The sequence below is a fragment of the Sebastes fasciatus genome, chromosome 18 (assembly GCF_043250625.1).
Source record: "Sebastes fasciatus isolate fSebFas1 chromosome 18, fSebFas1.pri, whole genome shotgun sequence".
NCBI lineage: Eukaryota > Metazoa > Chordata > Actinopteri > Perciformes > Sebastidae > Sebastes > Sebastes fasciatus.
Genome location: NC_133812.1, coordinates 9,514,068 through 9,533,466, shown reverse-complemented (window position 1 = coordinate 9,533,466; position 19,399 = coordinate 9,514,068). Strand labels below are relative to the sequence as shown.

Here is a 19,399-nt window from a genome sequence, read left to right as displayed (position 1 = left end):
TGCCAACAACCAAAAGCTGTTACTCCATTGGTGCAACAATCAGCATAGCGTTCTCCACCTCGTCTCCATACTTTGACCCTGCCATCCAACTTTCGCAGACAGAACCTGGACTCATCACTGAACATGACATTCCCCCACATGTTCAGGTTCCATTGTCTGTGTTGTCGACACCAGCGCAAACGGGCCTGACGGTAAAGGGCAGTCATTGCAGGCTTCCTGCTAGCCTTATGAGAATACACTTTTTACCATTGGCAGAGCATTTTGGCAAATTTTTCTTGGGCGCTACCCACATAATCAGCTGTGCTGCTCATCCCACAAATGCATGATCCTTACAAGTTGGACATCATTGCGAAGGTAAATAAACAGGCTTTCCAACGATGTAAAATACAATGACCATTAGCATTGTAACAACAGAGAAATAATCGACTGAACACAAGTTTCCGAACTTTGTTTTTCCAGTATATATCGCAATATTTTCTTTAAAATAACATAACTGTTTGATTTAACCCTTTGATGTGTATGATTATACCAGTGTGACAATTTTAGTAAACTGTAGCAATCAAACTGTAGTAATCTGAACAACTGACTGACTTATAGAATTTATGTGAAATCACATTTACTGGAGGAGAACTTTTTCATTTTGAAGCCACGCTACGCTCTTACCGTAATGCTTGTTATATACACATACCACAAAACAACGTGGGGGTTAGTTTGACCGTCTTCTACAAAGTGGAGGCTTGCATTTTCCATCACCTATTCCTACCTCAACACGTATAAACTGGCTTTTGCGCTTAACTTCTTTCCCTGTTCCTTCCCTCCAGATACAAAAACACACGCCCCATATGCACATCCATACTCATACGCCACACACACACTCAACCACGAGATTGTGTCTGTGAGAGGGAGAGAGACATGGGAGAAGTGAAACGCCGAAGTGAATCTAATGCCTTAAAAAAATAACGTGACACTTAATATTTGTAGTCGATGTTCGCGATATAGTCATTTACTACATCCCAGGTAAAACAATCCGCAATACATCAAGTATATTCAATATGTCGCCCACCCCTACTTCATATTTACCGTATAGACATGAAAGTAGTCTTGATTTTCTCATTTAACTCTTGACAAGAAAGCACATATTATGTATTAACCACATGTGGGATATTGCACAATTAACTTCCTTTATTGCATATCTCTTTGTCATCGTCAGAGTCTACTCGCTCACTGAGGGCTCATCACTCTGTGTCGTCTTCAACAACACCAGCTCCTGTAAAGGTGACGCCGTCTGCAGCCGCGGAAGGTAGCAGCGGAGGAAGCACGCGGCGGAAACTCAGGACTCCTGTACGACTCACACCTGGTAAGAGAAGAAGGGATGCTTCGGTTTGTGATTAAAGTCATAAAATACACTCTGATATATATATTTTCTTCCTTTTGTTCTGTGAATCAACGCTCGTCCCCCTTAGGCTCTCCTGCCAACCCTTCGTCTAAGAGCACAGTCCACCTGAACGGCCACAGTAGTCATGTGACCCTGGGAGTGGGGAGGAAGGGGCGGAAATCCAAAGCTGAGCAGCCGGTGAGTCCTCCAGAAGCCACGACCCCAGGGAGCCCTTCCAGACCGCGAGGACGCCCCGCCGGCAAGAAGAGAGGCAGGAAGAGCAAGCAGGATCAGGAGGAGATGAGAAGGAGCAGCAACCGCAGGAGCTCCACCCCCGACGACGAGCTCGACCAATCGACGGGGGACGAAGGCGGGACGTCTTCCGCGCAGGAAACATCGTTGCTGTCGGACTCTGGCACAGTGTCGACACCCAGGCGGCGCGGCCGGCCGCGCGCAGTAAGAACTGACGACGCCCCTCCTCCCGCTGAGTCGCCTGAGCCCTCGCCGCTGAGGAGGAGCAGCAGGAGAGCCAATGAGGAGGTCACGCCTCCCTCGCAGGCTGCTCCTCGGCGATCCAATCGGAAGGGGCCTCCGGAGGATGAGGAGGAGGAGGAGGCAGCAGGGGAGGAGGAGGCAGGGGATGAGGCGGCAGGGGATGGGGCAGCAGGGGATGAGGCGGGAGGTGATGAGGCGGGAGGGTCGATGCGCACACGTAACCAGGGGCGACGGTCCGCCTGGTACATGGAGGAGGACTCTGAGGAGGAGCAGAGGCAGCTGCTGTTCGAGGACTCGTCGATAACGTTTGGCACCTCCTCAAAGGGACGCGTCCGCAAGCTGACTGAAAAGGCCAAAGCCAACCTTATAGGCTGGTAACCGTGACAACGGGACAGACACAGGATGTGAGGAGGAGGCTGACAGGAGAAATCCTGCGGAGATTTCTTAGCATCGGAGGAGTTGGAGGCTGAGTTGAGGAAGTTGTGCTTGGCGTTTATAAGCACTTGTACGTCTGGGGGAACTGCTAGTCCAGCTGCCGCTACTCAACGCTGTGGCGATGGAGACACAACAGCGCAGCTATCTGTCCACTCCTCCTTCCTGTTGGCCCAGTAAGCACATCACTACAACTACAACCGACGGATTTCTGGCAACGCATGTTCATTCGTCCCAACTCTTCCTTCATTATATTGGTCCATGTTGGATCCCACAGGAGCTCGCTGACTCCATAGCTGGTGGTGGTCTTGTGACTCGCTCCTGTCCAGCGAACCACTCTTCACCTCCGTCTGCCCTGTCGGCGTCAGATCGGGCAAAATAGTTGAACAGTTTTAGTACTTGAAAAAATCCAGAGGAGAGCTGGATGTATCTTATCTTGCTATTTTTGAGGAGTGTCTCTTCTGGGTAGGTCAAAGACGTCCACTGAGCTGAAACTGTTAGGTCTGTGACGGATTACAGACTGTCTTTCGCCCACCCTTCTTCATTATTCCCGCTCTTTTTTTATACAACCCCCCTCTCTGCTTTTTCTAAGATTTGTACGTGATGATCGGCTCTCTGTTTCGGAAGTCTTAACACATCGGCTGACCTGACTGAGCGTGTCCGTCTGCGCTAAAATACCAAATGGCGTACCTTCGTTGGTACTGTAGATCTGTAGGTTTTGTTTACTGTTGATGTGCGTGGGTGTGTGTGTGTTCTTATTTTGCATGTTAATTAGAAAGCATCTCTCTTTTTTTTAGAAGCTGTTTTTACTGTGAGGAGAAGGAGAAAAGGGATGCATGATGGGTGAAAGGGGTCATTTCTATGTCTCGATAGATCGTGTTTCAATGCGTCCTCAACATTAGCAATACCTTGTGCCTTTATGTCCTTGGTGTGTTTGAGTGTGTGTGTGTGTGTGTGTATGTGCGCGTGTGTAAAAGGCCTCTGCCCTGCAATGTACATGTGCCTGTATGTGTACGAATAAGCGAGTAAGTGTAAGTGAAGGAGTGCGTGTGTGTTTTTATAACACAACTGAGTGCGTCATTCACTTTCAGCGTACAAACAGTGGCATACAGTTGTGAAACCTCTCAAAGAAATGTATTTATAGCAGTTGAAAAAAAGAAAAAAGACTTTACAGTTGTTGTAAAACCATTATTCATGTCGATATATTATCCTATAATAACCAACCTATCGTCAGTTTATACCTAAGGTACAGCCAGTGGAGCTTTTGGGGGACTTAGCTTTGAGATGCACTTGCCACAGACCGGTTTATCAATGCAGTCGTAGGGGAGTAACCCTGTGTATTTTAACATACGAAAACTGAACTTTTTAAATGTTGATATGTTTCTATGGTGACCACACACACATCCACACACACACGCAATTCTGTCTCGCATGTTCTAGCACTTTCTCACGCCCGGAGCGAACAGGATCGAGCCAGATCAAACTGGGTCGGACCGACTTTGGATGGAAAGCTGATAGAGAGAGAGAGAGACAAGTCTTATATTCATCTTTCTGATTGTGTGCCTTCGCTACTCTGGCATATTGAATCCTTGGTTTTCTGCTTTCGGGGCCTTTTTTTTCTTTCTTTTTTGGACTTCCTGGTTCTGCTCGTCGCTGGGTTCACTTCGAGGACTGATGGGCTTGTATAATGAAAGAGAGAAAAGACTGAAAAATGAACAATGACTGGAGACAAACATGTCACTCTCTCTCTCTCCGTACACACAACTAATGGACCGAGTTTATAAAGATGGCCTCATCCAGTTTGAACTGTTTTTACCCCAGCGCAGAGCGACCAACACGTGTTGTGGGTTTGACGGGAGAACTGGACAGCACCATCTATATACACCTGGTTCCTTTCATAGGTCACATATTATTGAACATATATCTCATCGTTGTTTTTTTGTTCGTCAGTGCCAAATTCTGTCTTTTGGGCACTGAAGTTTTAGACCATGGCTTTTTGAATGTGTTTATTTTCTGTCTCCACGGTGATTGTGTTGAGCTCGTTCACATATTAGCGTGTCAACTGTTTTCTGTCTGTGTCCCCGCCATACAGGACGACGGTTCAGTGGCTACATCTGTGGAGTTAGAATGGTGTTTTATACTCTGTCGCACTTATTTGAGGATACAATTAACTTTCTTCTCACTCAGTCTGGCTTATATTTACGTCACAAAAAGATTTGTTTATATTGTGTATATGAAGAGTTTTATTCCAGATTGAGACAGCCTAAAAACACTGACACCTTCCTCCACAAATGGCTGTCGGCATGAGAGTAAATGTTATTGTTGGGGGGTTTGTATTAAAGATAGGAAGCTTGTGATCTTTGCCCACAAACAATGTATTTGTGGGCAAAGATAAACTCTTCGTGGGCACATAAAGGTTTTTTTTTTTTCTATCTCAATCGCAAATAATCATATTTACAGTACATATATGCACAGATTATCATGAGCAAAGTGTGGAAATAAGATTTTAGACTTCTCAAACATTAGGTATGAGCTCAAATATAATGTTTACATGAGCCAACAGAAAAAGAAACGTAGTACTTAAGAATCCAAATTGTTTGCCGGATTTTGCGTGGATGTACAAATTTTGAATCGGGAATGATCGGTGGCTAACCTCGCCGTTGGCTGCCTACATAGTAACCATTGTATACCCAGTTAAAGGGGAACTAGGGCCATTTTCAAAATTCATACATGTCATTCCTATGGTCTAAGACAATCCAAAAAATACTTAGAAAACATAAACAACTCTCTTCCAAATCCAAAAACAAGAGTTTTTGTTAAAGAGTTGTTAAAACTCAACCTTGTGATGCCATAGGGTATAAAGTGTGGAACTGTTCTATAGACGATGGGGCCTGTGCTAATGTGTGTCAGAGTCGTGCCGTTTGTGGCCTCTGATAAGGCGTCACAGTGTTTTGTTGGAGGTCAAAAGGTCACAGTGTGTGTGAAGAGGCTGCATGTGAGCCACCGGGAAGCATTTTAAGTTTTATGGGGACGTGGGACGGGGAAAAGGACAGAACGGGAAGGGAAGGGGAAAGGGCGTCTTGTTTCACGTGAAGAGGATGTCTTTGTTAGTTTGGATACTTTTTATATATATAAAGGAATTCATGCAAAAAAGAAGCTAGAATGTATGTGTAGGGGAGTACTGCTGTCCTGTTAGTTCATACCAATATTTTAAGTAAATAAACAGTTGTGTTTCCATATCCACTTTTCCTTCCTGTTGTGTCATTTAAAATCCTCTCTTGTTCAGTTTTTTTTTTTATACCTAAATTCATATTATTCACCACATTAAGGGTTCAAGTTACAGTCTGTGATGTCTTTTTAAAAAATAAATGTGTTTTTTTTCTGGCTGATTTGTTTCTCCTCTTTAAAGTGAAACTATACTTGGCTTAAGACAGGGGCCTGCAACCTGCGGCTCCGGAGCCACATGTGGCTCTTCAGCTCCTTTCCAGTGGCTCCCTGTGGATTTTTTAAAAAATTAGTGGAAATGAATAACTGTTTTTTGTTTACTTTTTTATTTTTATTTATCATTGATGTAGGTCTATGGTACGACGGTATGACGAAGTATTAGGGTCACATTGAGGAAAAAATTAATCTGAGATTTCGATGATAAAGTCATAATATTATAAAGTAGTAATTTTACGTGTTATTTTCTTTTTTCTCGTAAAGTTATGACTATATTCTCATAATATTCTTACTTTTTCTCTTGTAAAGTTATGACTTTATTCTTTTAATATTACAACTTTTTTTCTCGCAAAGTTATGACTATTTTCTCATAATATGACTTTATTCTCGTTATATTACACCTTTTTTTCTGGCAAAGTTATGACTTTATTCTGTTAATATTACAACTTTTTTTCTTGCAAAATTATGACTTTTTTCGTAATATTATGACTTTATTCTCATAATATTACGACTTTTTTCCTCGTAAAGTTGTGACTTTAAAGTCTAACATGCCAGAGGCTGTTCACCTTGGAGACCTGCTGCGGATATGGGTACGGCCTGGCGCGAGATTTACACCTTCTCCCCCGGATTTTCAAGGGCCGACGAGAGCTCACTGGACGCCGCCGGAACCGCGACGCTTTCCAGGGCACGGGGCACTGTAAATCTCTGATTTTTTTCCCCTCAGTGTGACCTCAAATGTTTTGTGGCTCCAGACAGATTTTTTCTTTTGTTTTTTTGCCTAAAATTGCTCTTTTGATAGTAAAGGTTGCTGACCCCTGACTTAAGAAGACTATAGCTGCATCTCATTTCAGCATTTTTCGCCTCCTCGACTCCTCGCTCCTCGATCCTCCGGCTGTGACCCGGAAATCGATCTCAGTCCTCCATCTTGAAGGACGTCCCAATTCATAAAATGCGCATCGAGGAGCGAGGATCGAGGAGCGAGGAGGCTTGCTGGAGGAGCTATGAGCGAGGATACACCAGTGCATCCTCCAGTGTTTCCTGCACGGAAGTTTATCACCGACCGACACGCCCCCTTATTGGATATCAGTTATTGATTGGACGCTGCGCCCGATCAGACTGATCAGATACATCAACATCACTAGAGTTTCATACCAGAGTGAAGACGGATCACAGATTAACAGTTTTATATTTTAGTTGTCTTCTGATTCACCGTCTAGTTATAATCTGTGTTAACTGTAGGTGTGAACAGCAAACGGACCATGTTGATTGTGAAGTGTTCCAGCAGCAGAAGGACCTGCAGTCTCTCTGCTTCACACACCGTCACTGAAGGAGTCTGACACTGAGAGGGGTTTATAAAAGCTGACAATGAACAAACTTAAAATAACTTTCTTCATTTATTAGAAAGAGTTTTCTTTTGATGATCTGTTATTTCACTCATTAACTTTTATTAAGCATCCAGTTAAAGTCAGAGAGAGAAGGAGAGTCTGTCTTTTATACCTTTTACATCATTTATCCTCATTTCCATTCAGTCACATGTGAAGCTGATAATTCCTGAGCGTCGGGTTTGATATGAGTTATATCATTTCACTTTTCCCTCAAACATTCAGACTAATACATAACTTCTACTGTCAGAATATAAATTAATACAGATGCTAATAATGAATAAATAATATAAAGATATTGTGCCAGTAGAGATGGTTCCTGGTTCTCTAAGCAGGACTCAGTCCACAGTAGAAATACAGACTGCAGCTGTTATTCATGTGCAGGTGTTTGTTAAACAGGTAACAGGCTACAGAGAGGAAACACTGCTGCTCTGATAACTCTGTTTCTTTATTACTATTAGATCAGTTCAGACATAAACAGCTGTTGAAGCCAACTGACAGCTGATCCAGCTGTTATCAGCTGCTGCTGTCATCAGAAACGGACGTCGCTTCACGTGACGCTTCAGAGGAAACGACGTCTCATGTCTCTAAAAACATATTTACTCGTTTCCTCTCTCCTCGAGTCTTTTCCTCGCCTCCTCCGCTCGCATCTCCCGGGGGCGGGACTAAGACGCGAGTCGAGGAGTCGAGGAGCCGAGGAGTCGAGGAGTCAAGCCGTATAAAAGCACTAATGGGAAAGACCCAGGCTACATCCCAAAACTCTAAATTTTCATTTCCTCGCTCCTCGATCCTCGCTTGAACCGGAAGTAGTTCTGGTGCGCCATTTTGAAGACCGTCCCAAAGCCCTTATTTGTGCATCGAGGAGCGAGGATCGAGGATCGAGGAGGCTTGCCGGAGGAGCTATGAGCGAGGATACACCAGTGTATCCTGCACGGAAGTCTTTTGCCGACCGACACGCCCCCTTACTGGATATCAGTTACTGATTGGACGCTGCTGCCGATCAGACTGATCTGATAACTTTACCTCTCAGCATCACTGAGTTTCATACCGGAGTGAAGACAGATCACAGATTAAACGTTTTATATTTTAGTTGTCTTCTGATTCACCATCTAGTTATAATCTGTGTTAACTGAAGCTCTGAGCAGCAGCAGAAGGACCTGCAGTAGCTCTCCTTCACACACCGTCAGTGAAGCAGCCTGACAGTCAGAGGGGTTTATAATACCAGATAAACTGACTTAAAATAACTTTCTGCATTTCTTAGAATGATTTTTCTTTTCATGATCTGTTATTTCCCCCGTTAACTTTTATTAATGAAACTATTAAAGTCAGAGAGAAAAGGAGAGTCTGTCTGTCAGCAACAAACACCTTTTACATCATTTATCCTCATTTCCATTCAGTCACATGAGGCTGATGATTCCTGAACGTCGGGTTTGATATGAGTTACATCATTTACATTTTCCCTTTAGCCTAATAAATAATGTCCAGTGTTCAAAAAACACCAGTCATATTCTGGGTTATTAAATAATTAACTCACAACCAGAATATCAATAACTACAGACTCTAATAATGAATAAATAGTATAAAGAGCACTTGTCTTTATTAGTATTAGTACAGTTCAGACACAAACAGCTGTTAAAGCTGACTGACAGCTGATCCAGTTGTGATCAGCTGCTGCTGTCATCAGAAATGGACGTCGCTTCACGTGACGCTTCAGAGGAAACGACCGTCCCATGTCGCTTAAATCGTATTTCCTCGTTTCCTCTCTCCTCGCATGGTTTCCTTGCGTCTCTCCATGCTTCCCTGGTGGGAGGGACTAAGACGCAAGGATGAGACGCAAGTGAGGGAAACAGGGATGCAATTTAGAGTTTTGGGATGCAGCCCCAGAGGCAGAGGCTGTTGCACACACACAACAACAACTCTCCCACCTGGCGTTTCCAAAGCGGAACTGCATGGCCACCCCACTCCCCGCCCGGAGGCTCGCTGCCTCGGCTCTTCCTGACGTGGCGAGCCGCTAAAGGTTCGCCGGTTTCCTCCGTGGGCTGCGGTGATTGGACAGATTACATATTTGGCATTTTAAGACGAAACATGTAAATACACAGGTGGTAACTGCATGGGCGAGACTCGTGTTGTCTTATGTAAATAAAACAGAAGTGAAACCGCGTCACTCGTTCCTGGTTTCCAGGCGCAAACAAACAGCCTCTCTGACAGACCGACGCAATGTTTGGCAGATAAGTTGGCGTAAAGACAGGATTTTAATACGAGGTAAGGGGTTATAATTACTAATAATAACAAGCTTGGACAATTAACGTTGTTTCCACATTTCTTCAAAGTTTCTGCAGCGCCATATGTTTGTTTATCAAGGTTTTACGCACCATAATTTAAAGGTTGAACCATATTATTCCCGCCAATAAACAATACAGAAAGTTAACAGTAACGTTAGATACCGAGACGTAAAGGTGTAAAGATGTGATTTTAAAGACATTGGTTTACACACTGATTCAGATTTGGGTCCCACACACACCTGCCACATATCCACCTGACGCGCGTTTCCGTCTCCAGCAGGTGCCAGCTGCGCAGCCGCAGCCGCAGTCAGCAGCCATGCCTCAGCTCTCCACCGCCGCGGTGCTGCAGCTCCTCCTGCTGCTCTCCGCCGTGCCCGCGCAGTACTTCATCTCCCGCTGGAGCGGCTCCACGCCGGCGCAGCGCTACCACGCGAGCACACGGTAGGTAGGACCCGTGCGTAAAGTATGGATGATGCGTCAGTGTAGGGCAGGGGTCTCTAAGCAACCTGCTGCTCTGGAGCCACATGTGGCTCTTCAGCTCCTCTCCAGTGGCTCCCTGTGGATTTTAAAAAAAATTAGTGGAAAAGAATAACTGTTTTTTTGTTTACATTTTCATTTTTATTTATCATTGTTGTAGGTCTAATGTATAACTGTACGACAGAGTATTAGGGACACATTAAGGAAAACAAATAAATCTGAGATTTCGAGAATAAAGTCAGAAGTTTAAGAGAAAAAAGTCATAGTATTAGGAGAATAAAGTCATAATATTAGTATATGTATAGTAGTAGTAATTTTACGTGTTATTTTCTTTTTTCTCATTAAGTTATGACTTTATTCTCGTATTACAATTTTTTTTCTCGTAATATGACTTTTTTTCTCTTAATATGACTTTTTCTCGTAACGTTTTGACTTTATTCTCGTTATATTACGACTTATTTTCTCGTAAAATTGTGACTTTATTCTCGTAATATTACGACTTTTTTTCTCGTAAAGTTATGACTTTATTCTCGTAATATTATGACTATATTCTCGTAATATTGTGACTTTATTCTCGTAATATTATCACTATATTCTCGTAATATTATGACTTTATTCTCGTAATATTATGACTATATTCTCGTAATATTATGACTTTTTCTCGTAAAGTTGTGACTTTAATTTTGAAATCTCCGATTTTTTCCCCCTCAATGTGGCCTTATACCTCACTGCAAATGTTTTGCGGCTCCAGACAGATTGTTTTTTTTATTTGCCTAAAATGGCTCTTTTGATAGTAAAGGTTGCCGACCCCTGGTGTAGGGTGTATCTACTTTCTAAGAGGAAGAAGTGTTTGAAATTAAATAACTGGCCTTTATTTTTTCAAAATGAGATATATGAGAAACTAGTGCATCCCAATAGGATTTATTATCTAGTGTTTTTTGTCTATAATTAATCAATAACCATGGTGTTTCAGGATGCTTAGAATATGGAAAGATTGGAGATCATCTTACCTCAGTGGCACTGCATGGATGGAATGGGCAGACCAGCAGATGTTCAAATTCCAGTGAGTAGTTCTTTGCAATTCAAAACCACCAGCTGTGATTGATTGAGATATACATGTACATGTTCATTTGCATTATCCTTTCCAATACAATCAAGCACTATTCCTGGACCTTTAAAAGTGATTTATATTGTTAAAGTTATTGTAGCAACTTGTATGTCCAGACTGACAGTATTTTTGCTTTCCAAAGGTCTTGGCTCGGCTTGGAACAGGACGTGTTTCAAGAGTCGCTTGCCTTAGAGACCATGCTTTTTGACAATGACCAGGAATTCTTTGGAGGTTGGTGTCTGTATACATACCTATTATATAATCTACTATATATATATATATTAGGGCTGTGAATCGATTAAATCCATTTAATTGCATGACTGTCCATAGTTAATCGCAAATTAATCACACATTTTTTTATTTGTTCAAAATGTACCTCAAAGGGAGATTTGTCAAGTAATTAATGCTCTTATCGACATGGGAGTGGACAAATATTCTTGTTTTATGCAAATGTATGTATATATTTATTATTGGAAACCAATTAACAACACAAAACAATGACAAATATTGTCCAGAAACCCTCACAGGTACTGCATTTAGCATAAAACATATGCTCAAAACATAACATGGCAAACTGCAGCCCACCAGGCAACAACAGCTGTCAGTGTGTCAGTGTGCTGACTTGACAATGACTTGCTCCCAAACTGCATGTGATTATCATAAAGTGGGCATGTCTGTAAAGGGGAGACTCGTGGGTACCCAGAGAATCCATTTACATTCACATATCTTGAGGTCAAGGGACAATGGCCACGCCAGTTTTTCCTCGCCAAAATTTAGCATAAGTTTGGAGGGTTATGTAGCCTCCTTCGCGACAAGCTAGTATGACATGGTTGGTACAGATTAGTATGGACTCCTTATGTTTTTCTGGTTTCAAATGATACCAGTATCTTCACTAGCTTTAAAACTGAGCCTGCTACAACCTAAAAATCGCAAGTTGCATTAATGCGTTAAAGAAATTAGTGCCGTTAAAAATAATTTGCATTAACGCATTGTTATCGTGTAAACTTTGACAGCCCTAATATATCTACAGTACATATTCTCTTGCAGCCTCCAAGAAAGTGCGTAGCCCTCGTCCTCCATATGTGTTCCTGAAGGTTGGAGAGGTGGTGATGGAGCGGAAGGGCAATATGGTTGGGGTGGTGGTGAGCTGGGACTCTGAGCTGCGAGCCCCTCCACAGTGGGTCGACAGAGTCTACTCCGACTCTCAGGTTAGCAGCTCTTGAAAAGTCCTTTACTTCTAATTGTTTTTTTTCCCCCATCTTCAGTAACTTTCTGTTCCACAAACTCAGCGTTTATGAAAGAGTTACTTTTATGTCTTTATTATGTCGAGCAAACAGAAAAGGTTTGAGGGCAAAACTATCGGCATGCAATCAAAAAAATTTTTATTGCAAGTAAAATAAATTTGTGATTCAAAATGTATTAATGCAAATTCAAAAGTTTTGCTTGTGAATCCAAACATTTTGTTTTGCTGTTGCGTTGAATCTTGTAGGCTATGCTGAAAGATGTAAGACACGCCTGTATTGGACAGTCTCTATCAGAATGACAACTTGGCAACATCCACTAGACCTAGACCTAACCGAGTAGCTTTGTTGCCTAAACCAAACCAAACTGTGACTCAAAACTCAAAATAATCATTTCAAAAACAGAAAATATAAGTAAACTAAGTGAACTTGAACTCTAGCCTCTAGGGTGAAAGTCCTGAGTTTAATCCATTCATCCACCACAACCTATTCCTTGATTATACTTTGTCGCTTTCTTGTTGGGTGTAAATAGCTGCCGTGTGACTAGTCTCACCCGGGTACAAATAGACACTCCCATGAATTAATTACACATAACTTCCGTCTTAGGAATAGCAAGAATGTTATGTTTGAACTGATGCATGTAGATTGCTTCTGTTTAATGATCTGTGATATTGTAATACGTATGATTTTATCAGCCTGTAGCTGCTAGCTTAGCTCAATTAGCTCGTCACTCGCTCGTCACAGGTATGTTACGTGCCCGGGCTGCCTATTAGCCTGCATGACGTTGTGTATGTAGCTACTATTAACAAGACTATTTGTGTTCAAAGATCTAATGTTAGTTACCAACAGTGGATGTTGCCATGCTGTCACTCCAATCGAGACTGGCCAATAGAGACGTGTCTTACATCTTTCAGCATAGGTCCCGCCCACGAGATTCAGCTCAACAGACAACAACACTTATTGACTTGCAAACAAAGCTTTTGAATTTGCAAACAGAACTTTTGTATTTGCAAACAAAACTTGTTGATTTGGAAACAAAGCTTTTGGAGTCACATTATTTCATTTTTTATCACAATTTTAGTTTACTTGCAATAACACATTTTTTGCAGTGTCATTAGTTTTGCTCTTTAATCTATTTTTAGATTAACACTTTGGAAAGTTTTGCTCTCGAATATATACTGCTTGATTGGATAATAAAGACCCAAAAGTAACTCCATAAGCGTTGGCATGGACATATTATAATTTCAATAAGTGTTAGAAAGTAGTTCTGTGTCTGTGCATGTAGGGCCTCAAAGCAGAGAAGACGCCTCATTATAAAGTCCTGTTCGGCGGGCCTGAACCCTCCTCTCTAATGGTTGGATACTTGCCCCAGACACAACTGGAGCGCATCACTGGGATGAGGGTATGTACTGAAACATCGCAGCACATTAAACACCCAACAATTGCACACACATTCAATACATCTTGGACTCACCACTGTTGGATGTTTCTAGCCGGACATTCCCACCTTGGAGAATTACTTCACACATTTTGATGGGGAGCGGTTCGTCATGCAGCCCTGGCTCAGAGAGCTCTACCCTGAAGATGGGGATGGGAATGAGGAAGTGGATGAAGACACCTGACTGCCTGGCTACAGGTGACACAAGATATGCAATGTTAAAAACACCAGAGGAAGCGTGGCTTCTATGGGTGTTTTTCTGACTTCCCAAAGGTTTTTGAGAGACCCATCTATCTGGTCTCAAGTTCTTTATCTGTCTAAGAAGCCAACTGGAATCTGTCAGTCGTTTTTGAAACGACTGGAAACCGGAAGATTTGAGCAGATCGAGGATCATTTTCAAATCCCTCCATGCTGGATCTCAATGTGAGGGTGCCTTTTTTTCCGGATTTTGACTAACTCTGGGACTTACTCATGAAATGATATTTACCTTTATGTCTTTGAGATGTTGAAATATAAAGTGTTTTAAATTGAAGTGCCAAAAAACAGATGAAAAACATTTAATTTAATGTTTGCCTGAAGTTAAATGATGACCGCAAATGCTTGAAATGACAACATCGCTTTAAAATCTATGTAGTTCTTTTCTGTTTACAACACTGTGTTGGCCGAGGTAGAAAAAAAAACCTTGAAAAATTGCACTTTTATTTAGCCATCACAGCTAAGCAATAAAATAATATGAACTGTGACAAAATGCTCTTTGGTTTCACGAGTCAGTGACAAATGTCTAGAGTTTTTTCCTGCTACTGTCTCTGAGGCTGAAGGAGACAGACACCTGTGAGGAGGCAGTGACTGTGGGAATGCATGGAAGGTGAGGAAGGCGTGCAGCATCCTGGCATCTGCCTCCATCCTCATCGTCCTCATTCCTCCGCTCCCTTGTCTCCTCCTCTCGGACCAGAAGGGGGGGTCCCAGAGTTTGCCCCAGGAGCTGACCGACTTCGCAGGCCTTCTGCTGAGCATTTTCAACTGCTGACACGCACGCACGCCGCCTAGAGAAACACACACTAGTTACAAAACTGCTGTATTTAATCAAAATAAGGACAAGTCTGTCCAGATATTCCAGTGAGATGTGTGTTTTTCATACCTCATTAGACTAAGGCTTTCGACACTGTGGTAGAACTGTGGTGTTCCCACACAAACACTCTTGTCCAGCTTCTCCAGCAGGACGCTACATACTCGCTCCATCTTCTCAAAATCGGAGAAAGTGACCACGACCTGTGGGAACATTTTGTTTATACACAGGGTCAGCGAAAAGGTTAATGGCATCATCGTGGCACATTTGCATCATTAGCGTTTGTCTTAATACTCCACCTCTGCATCCATGTGATACTGGTCTGCCTCTCGGTGGAGAAACCTCCTCACTGAGGTGTCTTGGTCACTGACACCATGTTGTCTAAGCAGAATGAATGAATGAAACATTATTTCAGGTGTACTTTAAGAGGACACGGTGAAATGAGCTAATGCACCCTTAAAATCTAAATAAAATGTAATATATTTCACACAAAATAAGCAATGAGCATTAGGGATGCACTGATTTTTTTAGGCCAAACATCGGTATCGGCCGGTTTTCGACTCCTTGACTGCAATTGGCATATCGGCAAATAAGATGACATTCCCCGATGGCAGTGGCCGATGTTTATGTTGCATTCATTCTGTGCCTAAATGTTAAATGTTGTGTTGTTAGCTGCTGATTTAATCACATTTTGTTTATGTTTCACAAAATGTTTTTGTTGGGTTAGGTGCTAAATTCCTCTCATTGAGTAGGTAGTTGTATACAGGCTAAGGGGCTTTTGAAGCAGATATTTTTCATGTGAAAGAAGGGTATTTTATAGCTTGTTTCATAAATTTGTACGATGTAATTTGTGCTCATTCAACATATGAATGAAGAGTGAAGACATTTGCGTTAATTTTTTTTCTAATGAAGATGTATTTGTTTCCCTGGCACCAAAGGGGAAATAAATAACAACAAATTAAACAACAACAAAACATCTGTATCAGTATCAGCTATATTTGCAATAGGTGCATCCCTATTAAGCATACATAGACTTAGAAACACTACCTGGACTGCAGCCCATTTGCCTTTCTTACAGCTTCAATTGATTAATTATTGCTTCATCATTTACCACTATTACTATAGTACTTGTGTAACTACTATTCCTACTACTAGCAACACATTAGAGGCACTTCAGTGCTTCAGTGGAGACCCATGACTGTGTAGAACAGTGGTTCCCAAACTGTTTCTCATCAAGGACCCCTAAACTGACACAAATTAGACCACAGACCCCTGTTTAATAAGATTTTGTCCTACATGGTCCCCCATCTGATAGGATTATTGCTTTAGATATGTTTACAGAAAGTGTATGAAACCCATGACCAAAATAGTCATTGATTCATTGCGTTACTTATGGATAGAATTAGGGTCTAAAATTAAGGTTTTTCCTCACGTGCCACTGTGGCAGGTCACTGAACATTTCTACTAGCCACACAATTTTTTTGTCTGCCACTTCTGAAATCTATGTAGAATTTATGTATTTTTTCTACTGCTGAGCAACCTACTGCTGAGCAACCTACTGCTGAGCAACCTATTGAGCAACCTACTGCTGAGCAACCTACTGTTGAGCATCCTACTGCTGAGCAACCTATTGAGCAACCTACTGCTGAGCAACCTACTGCTGAGCAACCTACTGCTGAGCGACCTACTGCTGAGCGACCTACTGCTGAGAGACCTACTGTTGAGCAACCTACTGCTGAGCAACCTACTGCTGAGAGACCTACTGTTGAGCAACCTACTGCTGAGCATCCTACTGTTGAGCAACCTACTGCTGAGCAACCTACTGCTGAGCAACCTACTGCTGAGCAACCTACTGCTGAGAGACCTACTGTTGAGCAACCTACTGCTGAGCATCCTACTGTTGAGCAACCTACTGCTGAGCAACCTACTGCTGAGCAACCAATTGAGCAACCTACTGCTGAGCAACCTACTGCTGAGCAACCTATTGAGCAACCTACTGCTGAGCAACCTACTGCTGAGCGACCTACTGCTGAGAGACCTACTGTTGAGCAACCTACTGTTGAGCAACCTACTGCTGAGCATCCCACTGCTGAGCAACCTACTGCTGAGAGACCTACTGCTGAGCAACCCACTGCTGAGCAACCCACTGTTGAGCAACCCACTGCTGAGCAACCTACTGCTGAGCAACCTACTGCTGAGCAACCTACTGCTGAGCAACCTACTGCTCAGCATCCTACTGTTGAGCAACCTACTGCTGAGCAACCTACTGTTGAGCAACCTACTGCTGAGCAACCTACTGCTGAGCAACCTACTGCTCAGCATCCTACTGTTGAGCAACCTACTGCTGAGCAACCTACCGCTGAGCAACCTACTGCTCAGCATCCTACTGTTGAGCAACCTACTGCTGAGCAACCTACTGCTGAGCAACCTACCGCTGAGCAACCTACTGCTGAGCAACCTACTGTTGAGCAACCTACTGCTGAGAGACCTACTGCTGAGCAACCTACTGTTGAGCAACCTACTGCTGAGCAACCTACTGCTGAGCAACCTACCGCTGAGCAACCTACTGCTGAGCAACCTACTGCTGAGCAACCTACTGCTGAGCAACCTACCGCTGAGCAACCTACCGCTGAGCAACCTACTGCTGAGCAACCTACTGCTGAGCAACCTACTGTTGAGCAACCTACTGCTGAGCGACCTACTGCTGAGCATCCTACTGCTGAGAGACCTACTGTTGAGCAACCTACTGCTGAGCAACCTACTGCTGAGCAACCTACCGCTGAGCATCCTACCGCTGAGCATCCTACCGCTGAGCAACCTACCGCTGAGCAACCTACTGCTGAGCAACCTACTGCTGAGCAACCTACTGCTGAGCAACCTACTGCTGAGCATCCTACTGTTGAGCATCCTACTGCTGAGCAACCTACTGCTGAGCAACCTACTGTTGAGCAACCTACCGCTGAGCATCCTACCGCTGAGCAACCTACCGCTGAGCAACCTACCGCTGAGCAACCTACTGCTGAGCAACCTACTGCTGAGCAACCTACTGCTGAGCAACCTACTGCTGAGCAACCTACTGCTGAGCAACCTACTGCTGAGCAACCTACCGCTGAGCAACCTACTGCTGAGCAACCTACTGTTGAGCAACCTACTGCTGAGAGACCTACTGCTGAGCAACCTACTGTTGAGCAACCTACTGCTGAGCAACCTACTGCTGAGCAACCTACCGCTGAGCAACCTACTGCTGAGCAACCTACTGCTGAGCAACCTACTGCTGAGCAACCTACCGCTGAGCAACCTACCGCTGAGCAACCTACTGCTGAGCAACCTACTGCTGAGCAACCTACTGTTGAGCAACCTACTGCTGAGCGACCTACTGCTGAGCATCCTACTGCTGAGAGACCTACTGTTGAGCAACCTACTGCTGAGCAACCTACTGCTGAGCAACCTACCGCTGAGCATCCTACCGCTGAGCAACCTACCGCTGAGCAACCTACTGCTGAGCAACCTACTGCTGAGCAACCTACTGCTGAGCATCCTACTGTTGAGCATCCTACTGTTGAGCAACCTACTGCTGAGCAACCTACTGTTGAGCAACCTACCGCCGAGCATCCTACCGCTGAGCAACCTACCGCTGAGCAACCTACCGCTGAGCAACCTACTGCTGAGCAACCTACTGCTGAGCAACCTACTGCTGAGCATCCTACTGTTGAGCATCCTACTGCTGAGCAACCTACTGCTGAGCAACCTACTGCTGAGCAACCTACTGTTGAGCAACCTACCGCTGAGCATCCTACCGCTGAGCAACCTACCGCTGAGCAACCTACCGCTGAGCAACCTACTGCTGAGCAACCTACTGCTGAGCATCCTACTGTTGAGCATCCTACTGTTGAGCAACCTACTGCTGAGCAACCTACTGCTGAGCAACCTACTGTTGAGCAACCTACCGCTGAGCATCCTACCGCTGAGCAACCTACCGCTGAGCAACCTACTGCTGAGCAACCTACTGCTGAGCAACCTACTGCTTATTCAATGGATAGAGCTCCCTTACTACATCTTTTTCAGTGAACTAACGTTGGCTTACTAGAAAGCATAAAGTCCATTGTAAACTACTCATTTAGCTACTATTGCTAGTTATAGTGTTGCATGTTTGTTTTCACCTGACAGCTTGTAGGATGTATTCAATTCTCCGTGAGATGCTGTTGGTCACCTCGTTGACGGACTCTTTGTTGTTGCCCACACTGACCCGCACCGACACCCGGTCCGCCGGACAACAAACCTCCGCTGTTCCCGTCACCTGGACTTCCCGTACTACCCGGTTACCGGCACTTTGACGGTAGTTAACTACTCGCTCATCTAGTCCTTGCTCTCTTTCATTACCGGCAAATTCCCGACCAGCAGCTGCCGGTAGGATCGCAGCGAAGACTCGACTCTGCCTGTCCATGACGGTGGACACAAACCAACTGCCCGCTGCTATGGTAATAGTAGCCGAAATGCACGACGGGATTTGTAGGCTATGTTTATTTATTTCGTTTTACATGGTCCTCCTTAGTTTAATCCAATTTTGTGCTATCTTGATTTTCTAAAATGCAATATTGTAAAAATATATATATATATATATATATATAAATAAAGGTATATATATATATAAAGGTATATATA

The 19,399-nt window shown here is 43.6% G+C and overlaps 3 protein-coding genes and 1 long non-coding RNA gene across 6 annotated transcripts in view; 2 read left to right on the top strand and 2 right to left on the bottom strand.

The window, feature by feature from the left end:
- The window catches only part of phip (PHIP subunit of CUL4-Ring ligase complex), a 45,274-nt gene extending 39,733 nt beyond the window's left edge, over nucleotides 1–5,541 (top strand). For both annotated transcript variants that reach the window (XM_074616142.1, XM_074616140.1), the window contains exons 39-40: nucleotides 1,211–1,357; nucleotides 1,464–5,541. In XM_074616142.1, the coding sequence (XP_074472243.1) occupies nucleotides 1,211–1,357; nucleotides 1,464–2,248 (932 nt within the window). In that variant the 3' untranslated portion in view covers nucleotides 2,249–5,541. The remainder of the gene's footprint in view (nucleotides 1–1,210; nucleotides 1,358–1,463) is intronic.
- Nucleotides 1,229–9,853, bottom strand: LOC141756447 (uncharacterized). Its single transcript, XR_012591475.1, has 3 exons — nucleotides 9,647–9,853; nucleotides 9,051–9,164; nucleotides 1,229–1,354 (listed from the first exon to the last, which is right to left on the bottom strand). It is a non-coding gene; the product is annotated as an uncharacterized LOC141756447 (long non-coding RNA).
- Nucleotides 9,230–14,419, top strand: LOC141756445 (uncharacterized). 2 transcript variants are annotated; one of them, XM_074616144.1, is made up of 7 exons: nucleotides 9,230–9,387; nucleotides 9,685–9,848; nucleotides 10,858–10,947; nucleotides 11,135–11,223; nucleotides 12,040–12,200; nucleotides 13,519–13,635; nucleotides 13,727–14,419. In XM_074616144.1, exons 2-7 carry the CDS (start codon nucleotides 9,724–9,726, stop codon nucleotides 13,853–13,855), a joined length of 711 nt encoding a protein of 236 aa, XP_074472245.1. In that variant the 5' UTR covers nucleotides 9,230–9,387; nucleotides 9,685–9,723; the 3' UTR covers nucleotides 13,856–14,419. The 2 variants fall into 2 exon arrangements, with proteins under 2 accessions (XP_074472245.1, XP_074472246.1); XM_074616145.1 differs by having other exon boundaries at nucleotides 9,244–9,387; nucleotides 9,688–9,848.
- On the bottom strand, nucleotides 14,343–19,213 carry irak1bp1 (interleukin-1 receptor-associated kinase 1 binding protein 1). The gene is made up of 4 exons (XM_074616143.1): nucleotides 18,898–19,213; nucleotides 15,037–15,118; nucleotides 14,810–14,940; nucleotides 14,343–14,714 (listed from the first exon to the last, which is right to left on the bottom strand). The coding sequence occupies exons 1-4, from the start codon at nucleotides 19,179–19,181 to the stop codon at nucleotides 14,453–14,455; spliced, it is 759 nt and encodes a 252-aa protein (XP_074472244.1). The 5' UTR covers nucleotides 19,182–19,213; the 3' UTR covers nucleotides 14,343–14,452.
- Nucleotides 19,214–19,399: the final 186 nt, after the last annotated feature.

Coding starts and splice junctions, on each gene's coding strand:
- LOC141756445 (XM_074616144.1), top strand. CDS start 9,724: ATGCCTCAGCTCTCCACCGCCGCGGTGCTGCAGCTCCTCCTGCTGCTC. Junction 9,849..10,857: donor CGCTACCACGCGAGCACACG/GTAGGTAGGACC, acceptor ATGGTGTTTCAG/GATGCTTAGAATATGGAAAG. Junction 12,201..13,518: donor GAGTCTACTCCGACTCTCAG/GTTAGCAGCTCT, acceptor CTGTGCATGTAG/GGCCTCAAAGCAGAGAAGAC.
- irak1bp1 (XM_074616143.1), bottom strand. CDS start 19,181: ATGGACAGGCAGAGTCGAGTCTTCGCTGCGATCCTACCGGCAGCTGCT. Junction 15,119..18,897: donor TACATCCTACAAGCTGTCAG/GTGAAAACAAAC, acceptor CATTCTGCTTAG/ACAACATGGTGTCAGTGACC. Junction 14,941..15,036: donor AGTATCACATGGATGCAGAG/GTGGAGTATTAA, acceptor ATGTTCCCACAG/GTCGTGGTCACTTTCTCCGA.